Source organism: Euprymna scolopes, chromosome 7 (genome assembly GCF_053919585.1).
Source record: "Euprymna scolopes isolate OS-2025 chromosome 7, ASM5391958v1, whole genome shotgun sequence".
Lineage (NCBI taxonomy): Eukaryota > Metazoa > Mollusca > Cephalopoda > Sepiida > Sepiolidae > Euprymna > Euprymna scolopes.
The window spans coordinates 14,511,700-14,532,036 of record NC_136488.1 but is presented as its reverse complement, the minus strand read 5'-3'; the positions used below and the strand labels follow the sequence as shown (position 1 = coordinate 14,532,036).

The following is a 20,337-nucleotide window of genomic DNA, read 5'->3' as shown; positions in this document are numbered from 1 at the left end:
GTAGAGTAGTACTACTTAAAAATCAGATGTGAAAACACCTTTTAAAAAATCGTTTTTTACTTTGAACATTTTTCATCTTTAAAAGACGACGAGTAGAGTAGTACTACTTAAAAATCAGATGTGAAAACACATTTAAAAAATCGTTTTTTACTTTGAACATTTTTCATCTTTAAAAGACGACGAGTAGAGTAGTACTACTTAAAAATCAGATGTGAAAACACCTTTTAAAAAATCGTTTTTTACTTTGAACATTTTTCATCTTTAAAAGACGACGAGTAGAGTAGTACTACTTAAAAATCAGATGTGAAAACCTTTTAAAAAATCGTTTTTTACTTTGAACATTTTTCATCTTTAAAAGACGACGAGTAGAGTAGTACTACTTAAAAATCAGATGTGAAAACCTTTTAAAAAATCGTTTTTTACTTTGAACATTTTTCATCTTTAAAAGACGACGAGTAGAGTAGTACTACTTAAAAATCAGATGTGAAAACCTTTTAAAAAATCGTTTTTTACTTTGAACATTTTTCATCTTTAAAAGACGACGAGTAGAGTAGTACTACTTAAAAATCAGATGTGAAAACCTTTTAAAAAATCGTTTTTTACTTTGAACATTTTTCATCTTTAAAAGACGACGAGTAGAGTAGTACTACTTAAAAATCAGATGTGAAAACACCTTTTAAAAAATCGTTTTTTACTTTGAACATTTTTCATCTTTAAAAGACGACGAGTAGAGTAGTACTACTTAAAAATCAGATGTGAAAACACATTTAAAAAATCGTTTTTTACTTTGAACATTTTTCATCTTTAAAAGACGACGAGTAGAGTAGTACTACTTAAAAATCAGATGTGAAAACACATTTAAAAAATCGTTTTTTACTTTGAACATTTTTCATCTTTAAAAGACGACGAGTAGAGTAGTACTACTTAAAAATCAGATGTGAAAACCTTTTAAAAAATCGTTTTTTACTTTGAACATTTTTCATCTTTAAAAGACGACGAGTAGAGTAGTACTACTTAAAAATCAGATGTGAAAACCTTTTAAAAAATCGTTTTTTACTTTGAACATTTTTCATCTTTAAAAGACGACGAGTAGAGTAGTACTACTTAAAAATCAGATGTGAAAACCTTTTAAAAAATCGTTTTTTACTTTGAACATTTTTCATCTTTAAAAGACGACGAGTAGAGTAGTACTACTTAAAAATCAGATGTGAAAACACCTTTTAAAAAATCGTTTTTTACTTTGAACATTTTTCATCTTTAAAAGACGACGAGTAGAGTAGTACTACTTAAAAATCAGATGTGAAAACACCTTTTAAAAAATCGTTTTTTACTTTGAACATTTTTCATCTTTAAAAGACGACGAGTAGAGTAGTACTACTTAAAAATCAGATGTGAAAACACCTTTTAAAAAATCGTTTTTTACTTTGAACATTTTTCATCTTTAAAAGACGACGAGTAGAGTAGTACTACTTAAAAATCAGATGTGAAAACACATTTAAAAAATCGTTTTTTACTTTGAACATTTTTCATCTTTAAAAGACGACGAGTAGAGTAGTACTACTTAAAAATCAGATGTGAAAACACCTTTTAAAAAATCGTTTTTTACTTTGAACATTTTTCATCTTTAAAAGACGACGAGTAGAGTAGTACTACTTAAAAATCAGATGTGAAAACACATTTAAAAAATCGTTTTTTACTTTGAACATTTTTCATCTTTAAAAGACGACGAGTAGAGTAGTACTACTTAAAAATCAGATGTGAAAACACCTTTTAAAAAATCGTTTTTTACTTTGAACATTTTTCATCTTTAAAAGACGACGAGTAGAGTAGTACTACTTAAAAATCAGATGTGAAAACCTTTTAAAAAATCGTTTTTTACTTTGAACATTTTTCATCTTTAAAAGACGACGAGTAGAGTAGTACTACTTAAAAATCAGATGTGAAAACCTTTTAAAAAATCGTTTTTTACTTTGAACATTTTTCATCTTTAAAAGACGACGAGTAGAGTAGTACTACTTAAAAATCAGATGTGAAAACCTTTTAAAAAATCGTTTTTTACTTTGAACATTTTTCATCTTTAAAAGACGACGAGTAGAGTAGTACTACTTAAAAATCAGATGTGAAAACCTTTTAAAAAATCGTTTTTTACTTTGAACATTTTTCATCTTTAAAAGACGACGAGTAGAGTAGTACTACTTAAAAATCAGATGTGAAAACCTTTTAAAAAATCGTTTTTTACTTTGAACATTTTTCATCTTTAAAAGACGACGAGTAGAGTAGTACTACTTAAAAATCAGATGTGAAAACCTTTTAAAAAATCGTTTTTTACTTTGAACATTTTTCATCTTTAAAAGACGACGAGTAGAGTAGTACTACTTAAAAATCAGATGTGAAAACCTTTTAAAAAATCGTTTTTTACTTTGAACATTTTTCATCTTTAAAAGACGACGAGTAGAGTAGTACTACTTAAAAATCAGATGTGAAAACCTTTTAAAAAATCGTTTTTTACTTTGAACATTTTTCATCTTTAAAAGACGACGAGTAGAGTAGTACTACTTAAAAATCAGATGTGAAAACACCTTTTAAAAAATCGTTTTTTACTTTGAACATTTTTCATCTTTAAAAGACGACGAGTAGAGTAGTACTACTTAAAAATCAGATGTGAAAACACATTTAAAAAATCGTTTTTTACTTTGAACATTTTTCATCTTTAAAAGACGACGAGTAGAGTAGTACTACTTAAAAATCAGATGTGAAAACACCTTTTAAAAAATCGTTTTTTACTTTGAACATTTTTCATCTTTAAAAGACGACGAGTAGAGTAGTACTACTTAAAAATCAGATGTGAAAACACCTTTTAAAAAATCGTTTTTTACTTTGAACATTTTTCATCTTTAAAAGACGACGAGTAGAGTAGTACTACTTAAAAATCAGATGTGAAAACCTTTTAAAAAATCGTTTTTTACTTTGAACATTTTTCATCTTTAAAAGACGACGAGTAGAGTAGTACTACTTAAAAATCAGATGTGAAAACACCTTTTAAAAAATCGTTTTTTACTTTGAACATTTTTCATCTTTAAAAGACGACGAGTAGAGTAGTACTACTTAAAAATCAGATGTGAAAACCTTTTAAAAAATCGTTTTTTACTTTGAACATTTTTCATCTTTAAAAGACGACGAGTAGAGTAGTACTACTTAAAAATCAGATGTGAAAACCTTTTAAAAAATCGTTTTTTACTTTGAACATTTTTCATCTTTAAAAGACGACGAGTAGAGTAGTACTACTTAAAAATCAGATGTGAAAACCTTTTAAAAAATCGTTTTTTACTTTGAACATTTTTCATCTTTAAAAGACGACGAGTAGAGTAGTACTACTTAAAAATCAGATGTGAAAACCTTTTAAAAAATCGTTTTTTACTTTGAACATTTTTCATCTTTAAAAGACGACGAGTAGAGTAGTACTACTTAAAAATCAGATGTGAAAACCTTTTAAAAAATCGTACATAAATAAATTAAAAAAATAATGACGAGTGGGGGCAGACCGAACTTTTCTCAAAGTAAAAAGTCGCAAAAAACACCCACAACAACAACAACAACAACAACAACAATAATAATAATAATAATAATAATAATAATAATAGCGACGGTGGAGGATGAAAGAGCCAACGTAAATTGGGGTTGTAAATCGGTTCTGAAAATGGGGGATCAATTTACTAAAACGTTGTATGTGAAACTGAACTCCCTTCCAAATCTTTAAATATTGATTTTTTTTCCATGTTTTTAATCATCTGGTAGCTGAGTGTCTAATAATCTGCAGAAATAGTTGAAAAAAGACGAAAAGGAAAAAATTGTAAATAGTGGCGGTTGTTCAGGTGCACCTACATATTTTTTAATATTTTCTTTGTCCAAGTTGTGCGTGTTTTAAACTAGAACTTGATTTTAAAAAACTGTTTTTCGTGTCCAAAATTATTTATGATTATTTTATTTGCATTTTTCATTGCATGTTGGAATTGTTTTCAAACAAAAAAAAAACAAAGTAAATATGTTTTTCTAATGTGAGAAAAAAATTACTTGATCAATTTACATATTTAAAAATAATATTCGTGGTTATTTTACTACCTAACCTAGCGTAGTTTACCTCTTAAAAAGAAAGCAAAATCTACTTTTTATGGCTAATGCGTTTCAACGGCGTTTAAAGAAAGGAGAAATGGGGTGGAGGTGGTTGTGCAGTCATAAGTTCCAAACATTTTAAAAATACATAGAAACACTTCAAAACATGTGTGTATGGGGGACTTTTCATTTTCGTTTTTTTTTTTTTTAAGATTTACTTTGAAAAGATCTCACCGTTAAATATTACTTAAATTAATTATTTCCTAATATTTTTAAGGCTGTTAACACGCACGCACATACACGTGCGCACCACACACACACACACACACACACACACACACACAAATAGGTTGGACCTGTACAATGCACACTCCAGCCTTAGATTTTTCTTTTCGTCTTTCTTTTTTCAATTTTTTTAACAGATTACACACCTCTTAAATAAAGGATTTTTCATTTAATCTAAGGGCAATGATGCTAAGACCTTTATTATCCAATGTATTCCGTATTATTTTCACTGGTCGCCATATTTGTTTTCATACACGTGTACATTCAATTTTCTGCGTGTGCGCAAAATTGTGTATTGTTTTCACTGGTCGCCACGTTTATTTTCGAATGCGTTCCCACATGCATTCAATTTTGGTGCATTTATACATCAATTCTGTCTACTCATTGGCACTTTTATACATTAGTTGTGTATACTCCCTATTCCATAGCTGGCTATAACATATACTGACCCAACGTGTCACGGACAGTCTAGTATATCTATAAAAGTGAAAATGTGTGTGCTAGGACACGTCTCAACCTGTACACCCTGAGTTTTTGATTTACAGACTTGAAATTTGATATAAAGGTTATTCAGACATGTGGAAAACATTTAATCGGTTTTCATCCCCAAAAAAAAGGCTGGTAAGGGGTTAAAATTTAAAAAAATATATACATGGCGGTCATCAGATTTTTGTGTTTGTCAACTGTTTTATGACTGCGCTTACGCGGTCATGAAGCATGACAGATTCCATATGTTAAGAATAAACAGGTTTGAAAACATTTTAAGTCGTGTCAAGCTGGCCTAATGGTTATTGTACTTGGCTCACTGTCTTTAGATTTGGGTTTCGATCTCAGTTCGAGTATTTTATTTTACTTGCAAGAAGTGAACTGCTTAGATAAAACATAATACTGGCATGCATCAGTTTCTTTCCGTTTTTTTTTTAACTTCATTTTTTGAAGAATTTAACGCTACATTTAATACCTACGGTATTTCTTTTTATAATAAATACGAAATCTGTATTAATCAAAATATAATATTTACGCATATTTTACGACCGGGCAACGCCTGGCGGCCTGCTAGTATACTATAAATGATGACGAGTATATCCATACTAGTAAACAAAAAATAAGATAAAATTGTCACTCATATTCGACAATATTTTCTCCGTCTCTAATTCTTACCACATTTTTTTTTTTTTTTTTTTTTTACTTTTTTCATAGTTTTCTCTTGTTTTTACCTCCTGCATATTCTACGTTTTCTTCAAATTAAAAAAAAAATTAAGTAGTTGAATATCTGAAGAATGTATTCATTTTATCGAAATCTGATATGAATTTAATAAAGCCTCGTGGCGGAGTGATATTTTGGCTGCGCGATTTCAACCTACCTACAAAAGGAGAGAAACACAACTGACTAAGGATTCTCGACGTTACAGCTCGCAAGCACACAGTCGACACGACCCACAAACTCGATGGCTCGCAAAGAAACACAATGAACAACTACAAACTTATTACATAGAAACGATGTGACTATAATGCATTACATTAGCAAATATATGTTTCTGTTTAATGGTTTCATATTTTCTTTACAAGTACACTCCACATACATTAGGGGAAATGAAGCGGCTTTAAGAATCTACATAATTTTATTTTGTTTACTTTTTGTTAAAATATCATTAAAATCAGGCATTTAAGTTCGTGGTTAACATACACCCTATGAATTATTTCAAAAGTTTTACAGGTTGGACTTTAAAAAACTCACTATAATGAAAACTGTGTGAAAATAGAGCTTACATAATTGAAGTTATAGGCTTAGAATGAAGTAATTTTGTGAAGTTAAAACCTCATTAGAAATAGAAAATACATAGTAAAGAAACGTGTTTAAGGATCGGTACACCATCACTGAGATACAAGGCCTGTTAACTGAAAAATGACGTCACACAGAATAGGTAAAGCAAGCAGGATATCGCACAGTCAGAGTGGCGATATTGAATAAGAGCTGTTTGAAAAAAAAAAAAAAAAAAAAAAGAGTAAAAACACTTCTTTTTTTTAATATATTGAAAAAGAAAAATAACGATCACGATTTATACTTTAATTAAGCTTTTGTTCATTTTAAAGAAAGATTCTTAGGATCAGTACTTAACCAGGTTACACAGCTTTAAATAGAATGGCTGGCCTGATCGTCTATGTGAAAGGACTCTCTTCTGTTGCCGATTATACTTTAAGGATGCATGAAACTGTTTTCTTTCCTTTTATTGGGGGGGGGGTTCTTTTTCTTTTTTTTTTCAGTTGAATGGAGTCTCGTGTTTATCTTTATTTCTGGGTGTCTGACTGAATTACGCCCTTTTTCGTTGTGTTTTAATTTCCCATACTTTAAGGGTTTTTTTTTAATTCTTTATTTATTTAATTCTTTATTTATTTATTTATCGTTACTTATGCCTGTAGTTCTCAACGTTGGGTTACGATTTTAGAGATGCAAGTAAAATTAGTAGTCAGAAACGTAGAATGAATTGAAAAACAAAACCTCTTTTAAAATACAGCAACAAAAATGTTTATTTCAACAGCAGAAAGTTGGACTGTGTCCCAGTGAGGGAGGAAGTTCTTTGAACTGTCGCTGGTCAGCCAGCAGTTATCTTTAGGTGAAGATCGTCAATACTGGAGCATCCAGTGGACTGGGACAGGAGAGAGAGAGAGAGAGAGAGAGAGAGAGAGAGAGAGAGAGAGAGAGAGAGAGAGAGAGAGAGAGAGAGAGAGAGAGAGAGGGGGACCTTTCTTCGATGTTCGCTGAGGTTCTCTTTCTTTTACATTTCATTTTAGTAACTTGTGCTATACGATCATCATGAGTCGCATCTTCCGCTTCCGGTGCGGATTGCGAACATACGCGACTTATTTTTCGCCATTCTTTTCGATCCAGGGCAAGTTGATTGATGGGCGCCGAACTGTTGACAGATGTTCAATCAAAAACATTTTGTCTCCATCTTCTCCTTGGTTTTCCTCTGCTTCATTTGCCTTCTAGCATACCCTCAAAACATAACTATTACAGGCAAGTGGTTGATCGTTTGACATGGCCAAAAAATTAAGGGTTTTACTTTTGATTTTATCAGATGGGGTACGAAAGTAGTTTGACGGAGGGTGGATATATTTTTTTTCAATCAGGCGATGTCCCGTATTTAAACACCTCAATGCGATTGGTTAGTTGTTTATTCCATGTGATACAATCAAGGCCATATAAAACTACTGGAAGACATAAATTAAATAAACTTTTAATTTAACAGTTATGAGCACCCTTTTTGATTTTAGAATGGTGCTGTGTTTTTGGAACGCTATCCAACCGAGCATTAGCGCATAAACAGACTTTCTCCAGTGCTGTAAGAACTGGTATCTTATTTGAGTTTCAATTTAACTAAACAGATTTATGATGACTAAAATCAGTCTCTTGGTCTCCAAACAAGATTTAAAGAGAGGAGTTTTAGTCATGCGTGGCAAAAAGCGAATAAAAAAACACTGTTACTTCACAGAATACAGTGGGAACTGCAGGGACCGATTGACGTAACAATGTAAAAAAATAAAAATAAAAATGAAAATTAAAAAAAGAGGAATAGAAAGGGAATGGGATATCTTTTCTCAGGACACCTGTGAAATACACATGGCAGTGGAACACATGGAAATAGTAAGACAAGAGTACAATGAAATTTTAGTACCTTTTATTAAGGATAAAACTAATACTAACTGAAAAAGGAGAAAGTCAAGAAAATAAAATAAAAAAGGGAACATATAAAGCAAAACAACAAAACAATACCAAAATACTTTTTAAAAAGAATGGTAGAAATTGGAATCAGAAGGATGATTGAGAAGATACAATGGGTAACAATAATGGAATATTAAGGAAACCCCCTTGAATGCGAACACTAACACTCATGAGATACAGGCACAAGTCGGACATATGGAAACTGCTACATATGTAAAACCCAAAGGGATATCACATGGAATCATGAAAACTGAAACTGTACAATTATAACTTAACTCACCTGCACCTCTGCCTTCCGACCCCCCCCCCCGTTTTTTATGCGTGTTATCATAAACTAGCACCACACCAAATAAGTGAGGAGGGTCAAGGAGGATGGAAAGACCGAGGAGTGAAAGCACTAGCCAGACAGGAAAGACGGAGAAAGAGAACTGACTTGTATAGAAGATTGTGTGAATGACACAAAAAAGAATTAGAAAAATACAGAACACAGAAAGGCTAATCACTGTAGCAAGACACACTGTAAAAATGAACAAGACGGACATCACAGAGACACTGGATGAGGTGAGAAAAAAATGGGAAGAGAGACAGCTACACGGACGATTCATAAGGATGACAAAAGATGAGACTCATGAAAACATTTGGACATGGCTATAAAAAAGGACACCTAAACAGAGAAACTGAAGCACTAATAACAGCCACACAAGATTCGATTAGAACCAAGTATATCAAAGCAAAGATGGACAAGACACAAGGAAACAGCAAATATAAACTCTGTGGACAAAAAGACGAAATGATAATCCACATAATAAGCGAATGTGCCAAACTAGCTCCAAACGAATACAAGAACAGGCATATTCAAGTGAGAAATACAGTACATTGGGAATCATGCAAGCAACTGCATCTTGAACCCCCTGACAAATGGTACAAGCATAAACCGGCAGGACTTGAAAGAAAAAGTCATAAAATCCTATTGGATATGGACGTACAAACAAATAAACCCATCCAAGCAAAAAGACTGGATGTCATAATAGTTAACAAGAAAGGAAAATCCTGCCAGATTGTAAATTTCACTGTTCCAACATACCACAGGGTGAATATCAAGGACACGGAGAACTGAAACAAATACATGGAATTGGTGAGAAAGCTGAAAGGCGTATAGAAGATGAAGAAAGTCAAGATAACATCAATAGTAGTAGGAGCACTAAAAACAATCCTGAAAAATTTGGAAAAAGAATGGGAGAAATTGGAATCAGAGGGATGGTCGACAAGATACAACGGTTACCAATAATGAAAACGGCTGAAATATTAAGGAAAACTCTTGAATGTAGAAACTAATCAACATGAGTTACAAATGCTTACAATAACATATAGAAACTGAAACAGAAGTAAAATAAAAAGAGAAACACCACGTAGAATCAAGAAAACTGAAAACATATAATTATAAGTCCTCCCCTCCAAAAAGTATTAGTGTCAGCATCAATTGGCACCGCACCAAATAGTCGTGAAAGGTCAAGTAAGATGGAAAGAGTGAGGAAAGAAAGCACTAACCAGACCTCCACTGAATGAGTGTGAAAAGGACCGAGACCTTGGGGAGGCTTATTGCCACCCAAATTCCAATTAAGGCCAATGGTTGGTGCCAGCGAGAAATCAATGTTATACGGCTGTTGCGATAATGCAAATTCATTTGTAAAGGTTATTGAAAGAGATGAAGAATACTAGAAATCTTGAGAGACTTATTATCACCTAAACTACAGGGAACAGGATAGGTTGTTGACAGAGATAAATCTTTGATGGACTGTGTAAAAACTAGTGAGTAGTAGTAGTAGTAGTAGTAGTAGTAGTAGTGGATAAAAATGAATGGATGAACCATAATCAAGGACTCCATTTTCCATATGCTACAAAACTGAGATGTAGAGAAGTGGGACACTCCTTTCCCACGATTGTTTCATTTACCATTTCTAACCTGAAAATGCCGTTTGTTTAGCAACGAGACTTCAAGTATCATCTTTTAAGTGTTTGAACTCCGTCCTCCCATCTCATTTGCAAACATCTCATATAGTAACAATTCCTAATCAGATTTTAATTGGCCGAATGAACTCACCATTAAAATGAAATTAAAATCCAAATAAAACTAAAAGAGAAAGCTATTCAAGTTAAGGTTTATCTCAATTCTCAATAAGTCATTTTATGCTGTCATATCGATTGTTCTTTTCTAAGATGACTTTGCCACGAGGGAATGAAAAATCCCGACTTCAAATCATGTCCATAGATTTTATGCGAAATTATAAGATAATATATTTTAATTATCTCATTAATTGCATTCATAAATTGCATATTGTCTTCTATTTAAGTGCAGTTTATCTTACACACACACACACACACACACACACACACACACACACACACACACACACACACGGAGAGGTTCTAGGTCGCCTGAGCAAGTCTCTTTGACTGAAACAGATGGCTATTTGTAGCGACCATATGTAACTGTTTACCCTCAAATAATATATATGGTGGGACTGGGACGATTCGAATATTTTTCCTGATTTCATACGAAATTCCTGATTCTGATACAATTACTGATTCCGATTCTTTATTGATCTCTAAATATTTACCTATAAAATAGTTATTTTGTTTCAATTATTGTATAAACGCATGTTAAATGTGCATATATTTTCTTAAACGTAATAATACACTTGTGAGCGGGTGTCGGCTGCTACAAGGTGATTATAGATCACGATTTTAGTTTTATTTATTTTTTGTTTATTATTTTATCATTACCACCAGCAGTTGAAAATATTTTTAAACTAACATCAAATTAAACAAAAAGGATAATTAAATGCATCGGAACATCGGCACAAATTTCCCAATTCCGATGCCGATTCTGATACCTCCTCTCAAAGTTTTGATTTTTCCAATTCCCCATTCCGATCCTGATTAATCGTCCCAGTACTATTATATATGCACATGTATGTATGTATATATATATATATATATATATATATATATATGTATATATGTGTGTGTGTGTGTGTGTGTGTGTAGTTTCATTAAATACTTTTGCAAGCAAAATCCCACATTTTGCTAAATCCTACCCTCTGATGAGAAGGAAAGTATTTCTTCGAAACTCCGCAGATTAAGGACTATCCACTTATTTAGTGTTTCCTTTTTAAAATTAAATATGTTTTTAACTATTTTTCAAAGTGTTTTTTAACATGTTTTATTAACTACTTGTTCTTATATATATATATATATATATATATATATATATATATATATATATATATATATATATATATATATAATTTCGTGTATCTGTTTTCAGTATTTACTGCAACAGTCTTTACTACTTGAGTAGAGCTAGGTAGTAAGTCATAAAAACATTCTATGACAATTTAGCAAGTTACACAGAATTTTCCGCATCTCATCCTCGTAAGGACGAGTGCTTTGAGGGATGAAATGTTAAAAATTCTGTGTAACTTAATTGCCACATATATTTTCATAACTTACTACCACATATATATAGCGGAAGTAAACACACCAAACCAAATATGTATTTGTATGTGTGTGTGTGTGTGTGTGTGTGTGAAACTGAAGTTCCTGTAAATCGATTTACACCCCTCATCAGCTTAAATATATTTCACAGATAAATCCATAGTCAGTTGAGAAAACCGTTAAAGGTCATCAGAAATCAATGTTCGCCTTTCCTTCTTTTCTTTCTCATAATTTACTTATTTTTTCTTTAACTCTTAATATATTTCAATATTCATTCGTGAAGGTTTTCTCCAAACGCAGCCTCTGAATTGTGCATTTCTGAAGAAGCTCTACATTGCACCGAAACAGAAATTTCCACATCTTTCGTGTCAGATACACTCATCCGTTGTTTCGCTTGTAAACATCTATGTTTATATAAAGGCGCGTTTAGTATATATAAGATTTACTTCTGAAATAAAGAATTATCATGAACTTTAAACAACAGCTTTTTTTTTTTTTTTTAATGGAAGTCACCATTTATCAAGGCCCGGAAGTCACTCGGGGATAAGAGTTATTGCGTATACAGTAATCAATGGGATAATATCGTAGTAATCGCTAGTAATGGAGATCTGATAAAGTGTCTTAGTTAAGAGGACGGTTCATCAGGAATTTGTTTATATTGGACTTGAAGACATCCAAGTTGTAGTTAGGTGGGGAACAGGCAAACGGAAGAGAGTTCCACAGGCGTGCACTTCTAAGAAAGAAGTTTTGTTCATTGAATCTACATTTTGATTTAGGCACAGATAAAGAGTGGGGAAAATTACTGACAGTGGTTTCAGCTAGACGGGTGTTTTTCTGTGAAAGATTGTGCGATGGAGGACCAGAGATTGGAGCTCAGACGAGCACTTTCCATGGAAATAATGATAAAACAAAGACAAGCTCGCAACGTCTCTTCTGTGAGAGAGAGATTGTAAGGAAGAGAAACGGGCATCCCCTACTAGGCTATGAAGTCTATTCTGTACTCTGTCAAGGCAGGATAGGCTGTTTTTAGCAACTCCTGCTCAAATATGGCAGCAGTACTCCACCTTTGGACGTACTTGGCTTTTATATAGATAGAGAATTGCGTCAGCAGTGAGATATCTACTGGAGCGGTAGAGGATCCCACCATTTTTCCAGCAACCTTGGCAACAGATTTGATGTACGTGTTCCATTTCAGATCAGGAGTAAAGGTCAAGCCCAGAAGTTTATCAAAATATGGAGCCTCCCCGAGATGAAAGCCATCCATTTCAGTTGATGCCAGATGGGGATCAGAGCATTGATGATGAAAAGATGGAAGCTTGGTTTTAGATGTATTAAAAGTAACCAGCCAAATCTTCCCCCATTTTACCACGCGCTTGAGATCAGAAAAGCGAGAATCAGAGAGAACTTTGTCATTTACGGCCTTTAATGTGTTGCCATAGATGGTCGTATCATCAGCATATATGTCAACGAATGATTTAAGTATGTGTTTTGGGAGATCATTGATGTAGATCAGGAAGAGAGTTGGACCCAGGATGGACCCCTGAGGGACACTAGCATTAATACTGTGGGCCTCTGATTTCTGCCCATCAACACTACTCTAATGAACCTATCAGAGAGAAATGATTTAATAATTGAAAAAACATTTCCAATTATACCGTAGCTGGAAATCTTGTGAAGCAGACCTTTATGCCATACCTTATCGAAGGTCTTTGATATGTCAAGAGCAATTGCCCTAGAAAGGAAACCTTTGTAGAGAGATTCACTAATCCTATGAGATATAACTGTTAGCACATCCGCTGTAGATCTAGCAGAACGGAAACCATATTGCATATCACTAAGAAGGTTGTTTCTGCTGAGGTGGTTGACTACTTCTTTATTTAATATGGATTCCAGCAACTTACTCATGACTCACAGGAGACTTATTGGTCTGTACTAAGAGGGAGATGACCTGTCATCTGAATTCTTAAATACAGTGCATACTGATGAGGTTTTCCAGGGTGTTGGGAAGCAATTCTCGTTAAGACAACGCTTAAACAGTTTTGTAAGTATGCGGGCAAGTTCTAGTTGAAGCTTTTTCAACACTATAACTGGAATGCCGTCAGGGCCAATTGCTTCACTGGAATCAAGGTTCTTGATTAGCTGTTAGCCCGAAGAGTGAGAAACATGAACTACATTTAGTTAATTATTCTAAATTTATACGAATAAAATTATAAATTTATACAAATAAAATTATAAATTTATACGAATACAAGTTAAATTTATACCAATGAAATTATAAATTGATACCAATAAAATAATAAATTTATACTAAAAAATTATAAATATATACCAATTACATACTAAATTTATACCAATAAAAATATAAATTTATACCACTAAAATTATAAATTTATACCAAGAAAATTTTTATTCATACCAATAAAATTATAAATTTATTGCATAAAATGTAGATATATACCAATAAAATTATAAATTTATATCATTAAGATTATAAATTTATACCAATAAAATTTTAAATTCATACCAATAAAATTCATACGTATAAGGTTATTAATAAATATGAATAAAATATAAATTTATACCAATAAAATTTTACATTTATACCAACAAAAATTATAAATTTATAGCAATACAATTTTAAATTGATACCATTTAAATTGAGAATTTATACCAATAAAATTATAAATTCATACCAATAAAATTATCAATTTATACTTTTAAAATGTTTTTGACTCCTAATGGGGATATGAGACGAATGGATTCACCAATCATTTTTATAACCAACGGCTGTGCTAAACAACCAATGAAAACGTTTCAAAATTAGTATAAAAACTGTCGCATTTTGAATTCAATCAGTTCACCATTAACTACGCCACGGACCGCATTTAATTCTTGGCCGCCATCTTGGTTACTGGTCTGAACTACACCGCCATCTTTGTTCAACACAATGTCTCAAAACTTAACTTAATAAATTTATACATTTATACCAATTAAATTGCAAATTAATGTCAATAAAATTATAAATTTATACCAATAAAATAAAATTTATATCAAGAAATTATTAATTTATCCCAATAAAATATAAATTTTTGTACCAATAAAATTATAAATTTATATCAAGAAATTATAAATTTATACCAATAAAATTATAAATTCATACGAATCATATATAAGGTTGGTGCAAAAATACTGTCGTTTTTATATATAGTTGAACGTCAAAAAGCCAACCTAATATAAATCTATATATTAATGCGATAGCGTGTATGTTATTTTCTATATCACGCTTACATCCAGGTCGTTTAATTGTTATGTACTTCCATTTCTTGTCATAAATATATAATAATAAGTTTTTTTTTCCGTTTCGATTCAAGCTAATGCACCCAAGTCATATGGATATTTTTTTTTTTGAAATCGCAACTTTATAATATATATAAACTCGATGGAACATTAACTCTATAATAATATATACGATATCTGCAAGAATTAAAATATCATATTTAAGCATACTTTATGACTGGGCTTTGCCAGGCGTTCATGCTAGCTTAGATAAATACTTTTGCAGTTTTAACAAAAAAAGCTAACCCTAACCCTAACCCTAACCCTAACCCGACAATAATATCAGAGTGTCCATTTACACTGAACATCTACAGAATGCCAACATCAATATATTACATATGAATGAGTCCCCTGTGGAATTTCCACAGTTCCCGCTAGTTTATACTAATAAAATAAAAATTTATACTAATAAAATCATGCCAATAAAATTTAAAATCGTCAAATTGAATTTTACTAATCATTTCTTACCATATTCTAATTTCCATCTATATAAATTTATGTATATGTGTTTGTCTGCATAGGATTCACACCTAAACTTATTAACGGGTCTTTATGAATTTTAGAACTCAGCGGATGTATTTGGTGAAATCTAATGGTAAAAGTTACATTCCTGGAGACTGAAGGTTCAATTCTTAGTGCAGGTGACAAAAAAGTACAACTTCTACCCAATCATATCTCCCTACCCACCATGGATTACAGAAAATGTTCTAATCGAAATTTGTGTGTAGATTCTCGAGTTCAACAAAATGATTCCCCAATTTCACGAGATACACAGAATTTTTTTGATGCAGATTGATCATTCAAATTATTTGGATTTTTCAGACCAGTGTTTTCATCTTTGTTTAGTCTGTGTAAACATAAATTATAAACAACAGATAAAATAAACACACACACACACACACACACACACATATATATATATATATATATATATATATATGTATATATATATATATATATATATATATATATATATATATGACAGAAAAAAGAATTCTTTTGACCCCTAGACGTCTTTCGCCATCCTCGTCAGGGGCAAACGATGGCATTTTTGATTTAAAAAAAAAAGAATATGAAGAAGAAATTAAAATTAATTATGAAAATGAGAACGACTTATTTACAAATAATAAAAGATATATGTACAGGGAAGAAGAAAGGGGAAAAGATAAAATAAAATGGATTAACGTATATATGTATATTTATAATGAATATTATTCAAAGAAAAAAAAGTTTAAACTATCACGAATGGGGAATGATAACCTGCATATAAATATACGTGGGGAAAAAAAAAATATATATATATATATATATATATATATATATATATATATATATATATATATATATAGTAATAACTAGTGGTTGCTGTAGCAACTATTTTTGCCGCCCGGGGCGGTCGTAAGATTTGCCCCCTCCCCTGTTGACCGTTGATAATCCATTAACCTTCGAAATTCGAGAAAGTTCTAAAAATATTTATTTGCATAGAATTACAATTAAGGGTCTAAATTTAGACTGCTGTTATTAGTCTCAGACTTTAATTTTTTTTTTCTATTTTCAATTTTTACCCCCTCAAAATGTCTCCCCTGGAACGTGCCGCCCGCATTCCTTGCTACACTACTGGGAATACAGTGATTAAAAGAGGTATCTGTTCGAAATTCCGTGTGAATTCACAAGTTCGATAAAATATGTTATATACAGCACCAAAAAGGAGTCTGTTATATTATTGTTATATACCAAAAACAAGAATATTTGTTGCCGACGTCGATGGTAAATCCAGCTGTTTCTTAACTGTTTTTCTTTCATGTGATAGACATTATATAGACATTATAATAGACATTATAATAGACATTATGTAGACATTATATAGACATTATAATACAATATGCAAAATAACGACATTGTGTTCAGGAAAAATAAATCCGAACAAGTAGTCAATAAAAACCTATGGGTTAGCTTTACAATACTTAAAAGAAATGATTACCATTAAATAACATAATAAATCAATTACATTAGTTAAATATTTTTACAAACATTGTTTCATAAAGTGCGCTTCTTCTGTTTTAATGGGAGAGGGGGGCAGAATAATGCAAACTATTTGTCTTTTTAATGAATGTTTTTCAATGAAAATAGATACAGGAGTTATAAAATTTCTTTTTATTTAGTAGTTTCATCATGTTTCTAAAACATTTCTTTATACATATTTCTTACTGGAAGCATCGTTATTAGTCTATGTAGCATTGGCTACCGTTATGATGGGGGACTTTTCAAGCCTACTAGACTAAAATCCTTGTGAAATTCACAGAGCTTCAATATGCAGATGACAACATGGTCCTTAGCCATTCCAAGGAAGACATCCAGAGATCCGTAACCAACTTCACGGCAGCCTTCCATCGCTTTGGACTCTCTGTTAATATTGGCAAGACAAAAGTGTTAGTACAACCAGTAACAATACCATCTTACAGAACGTAAGTATTCACATAAATATACACTCCTCTTGAGCAAGTAGATCACTTTCCATATCTCGGTAGCATGATATCGGAAAAGTGCTCAAATGAGAATGAAATAGAAAGACGAATTGGCCTCGCCTATGAAGCTTTCGGTAAACTGACGAAGCGCGTCTTCAATAATAAACATCTTTCAATAAAAACTAAACTCATGGTATACCACGCGATTGTTATACCTACGCTTCTGTATTGGTGTGAGACCTGGACTATATACTAAAGTGATCTCATTAAACTCGAAAAATTCCACCAACAAAAACTTCGAGCTATACTGAACATCAAATAGTATGACTATGTAACCAACACAAGCGTTCTTGAGAGAGCTAACAGCTGCAATATCGAGGCCACCACCATGAGGCACAGGGGCATATCCTCAGAATGGATGAAAACAGACTCCTTCGACAATCCCTGTACTCGGAGCTAGCCACAGGAAAAAGACCTATCAGTCAATACAAATATGTGTGTATTATTTCGATTCTTTAAACTGCTGTTCTTATCTTGAGTGTTATTTTTACAACGTTTCAGTTGACATAACCCTCGACCTTCTTCAGGTATATTTTGCCGAACTCAGGAATCTGTGGCATAGTGAATATAGTACTTGGTTATATTCAGTTGTCAAATACACTCTTCTGGAGGTTGAAAAATTCGATCCTCAGTGTGGGCGAAACTCAGAATATTACTATTATGTCTTCAGTGCTATTTTTACAACGTTTTGGTTGATATAAGACCCGACCTTCTTCAGGTGTAATCTGTGGCGTAGTGTATATAGTACTTGGTAATATTCAGCCGTCAAATATACCCTTTTGGAGATTGAAAATTGGTAAAGTGACTGATCAGATGATGAGCCTATAAACATTTGAGTACTAATGAACATTCACTATACCTGAAGACAATACATGTGGGTTGAAAACGTTAGTATGTTTAGCGAATTTCTCTACTCTCTCGCCGAAAACGCAAGAAAATTATCACGCTCTATTGAAAGAAATGGACAAAAAAAGAAAAGAATATGCAGAGCTTAGCGCAGATATTCAACTAGACCTGTACAAATCTAATATATAAACGGCTATATGTCTCCATATTTTCAAACTCTATCTCCTCCGAAATTAAAAGTCGCAGAGCCTCAAATGATTGGATTTTCTTTTATGGGTCTTTAGCCGGTCAAAAATGGTGCAGAAGTGAAAAAATCGTAATACAATTTGTACATTCATCTTAGTTTATTAGTTTTTAATCAGTTTATATGCGTGTCACCTTGGTACGTCGGCAGCTTTTAATGCTACAATTTCGGTTCCAGCAAATACTATTTTATTTTACTTCTGAAATCATCACTCTAATAATATATACGAAATCTGAACAAATTAAAATATAATATTTAAACGTATTTTATACCCGGGCAAAGCCAGGCGCCCCCTCCCCAACCGCTAGTATATATATATATATATATATATATATATATATATATATATATATATATATATATATGGCAATTAAGCTAAATTAATTAATTATTATAATTATTAAGCTAAATTGTGTGTGTGTGTGTGTGTGTGCGTGCGTGTGTGTGGATAGATGAATCAAGACACACATAAAGTAAAACCGAATTTTATTAGCCCTTTCAGACAGGCTTAAAACAAATTGTAAAACACTTGTTTCATATCGAAACAAAGTTAATAATTAAATAATTCTTTTCAAAGATGGCACATTTTTAATTGTACGGTTAAATGGATAAAATAAAAAGAAATATTTTTCCAAAGTTAATTAAAAAAACTGGGGAGAAAATGCAGTAAGAATGGTCACATATTTTCTAATAGATACTCATCCTTTGCTTCGATAAATTCCGCATGATATAAATGGATACTAATGTAGAAACATCGAAACATCTCCAAGAAGCGAACTAAAATCTGCGTCGAAGAAAAAAAAAACAATTCCTTATTCGTTCTTTTATTTTTTGTTCACTAATTGTATAGAATGATTTTTATAAGAAAATTTGTTCATAAAATTCTCGTAAAAAAATATCTTTGTACTTACCGACAAAATCTAGTTGGAGACCAGCAAAAAGGTTGACTGCCCTCGAAAAAGTTATCAAACTGTTCACTACGATCAGCAGGATCGTCAAAGAAGCGACAGGTCTCATGACAGGTTGCATCTTGGACAAAACGCTTGAGTTTAACGTCTTGTGGTCCTCTCCTCGGAGTATCCGGATTGGAAATGTCCTGTGTCTTTGTTGCACACTGCAACTTTGGATATATGTTGTCACTCCTGGTCCTGCTTCTATCAGTCTTTATTGGCTGACGTCCATAAAAAAAGCTGTACTTGGGTTGCAACCTTTATATATCCGCCCACCTGTCCATTAGGGGAGACGTGGGCATCTACTAACACAGAAGTTAGGAAGTGGGTTGAGGTTATTCTGAAGGCGTTCAATTTAAACCAAACAGTTTTGTTCCTTTAGATGGATGTAACCTCATTTAGCCAGTTGACAGTGGCGCCCCCTAACCCTAACTGCCTTACCGTTAACTAGATTGCATTGGTGTGTACATGATTTGTGGGGGTTGGTCTTTAAACTGTCCGAGACAAACAAAGCTACACTGTCATCGACTGGATGCAGCAATAAGGTACCAAGAAAGCTGTGGCAGACATCTTGAATTTACCTGTCAACCGGAAAACGATACGATTTTCAAACGGAAACAAGTTAGATAGCAACTATTTACACACCCTGATTTCAAAATCTTTCTTACGAATCAGACATTTAAACAAGTTTTCATTTTTTTTTTTTCTAATCAGCATCTCACAACACTTTAGCGCTTGTGCAATGATTTTTATGTACATCACAAAATTAATTCTTTAATTAATTATTTACTTTAAACTACACTCTAGAACATCTCTTAA

The 20,337-nt window shown here is 32.3% G+C and overlaps 1 protein-coding gene across 1 annotated transcript in view; it reads right to left on the bottom strand.

Moving 5' to 3' along the window:
* Positions 1-19,750, bottom strand: part of LOC145279611 (uncharacterized) — a 330,448-nt gene extending 310,698 nt beyond the window's left edge. The window contains exon 1 of the mRNA XM_080130805.1: positions 19,480-19,750. Coding sequence (XP_079986931.1) covers positions 19,480-19,597 — 118 coding nt within the window. The 5' untranslated portion in view covers positions 19,598-19,750. The remainder of the gene's footprint in view (positions 1-19,479) is intronic.
* Between the last annotated feature and the right edge of the window lie 587 nt (positions 19,751-20,337).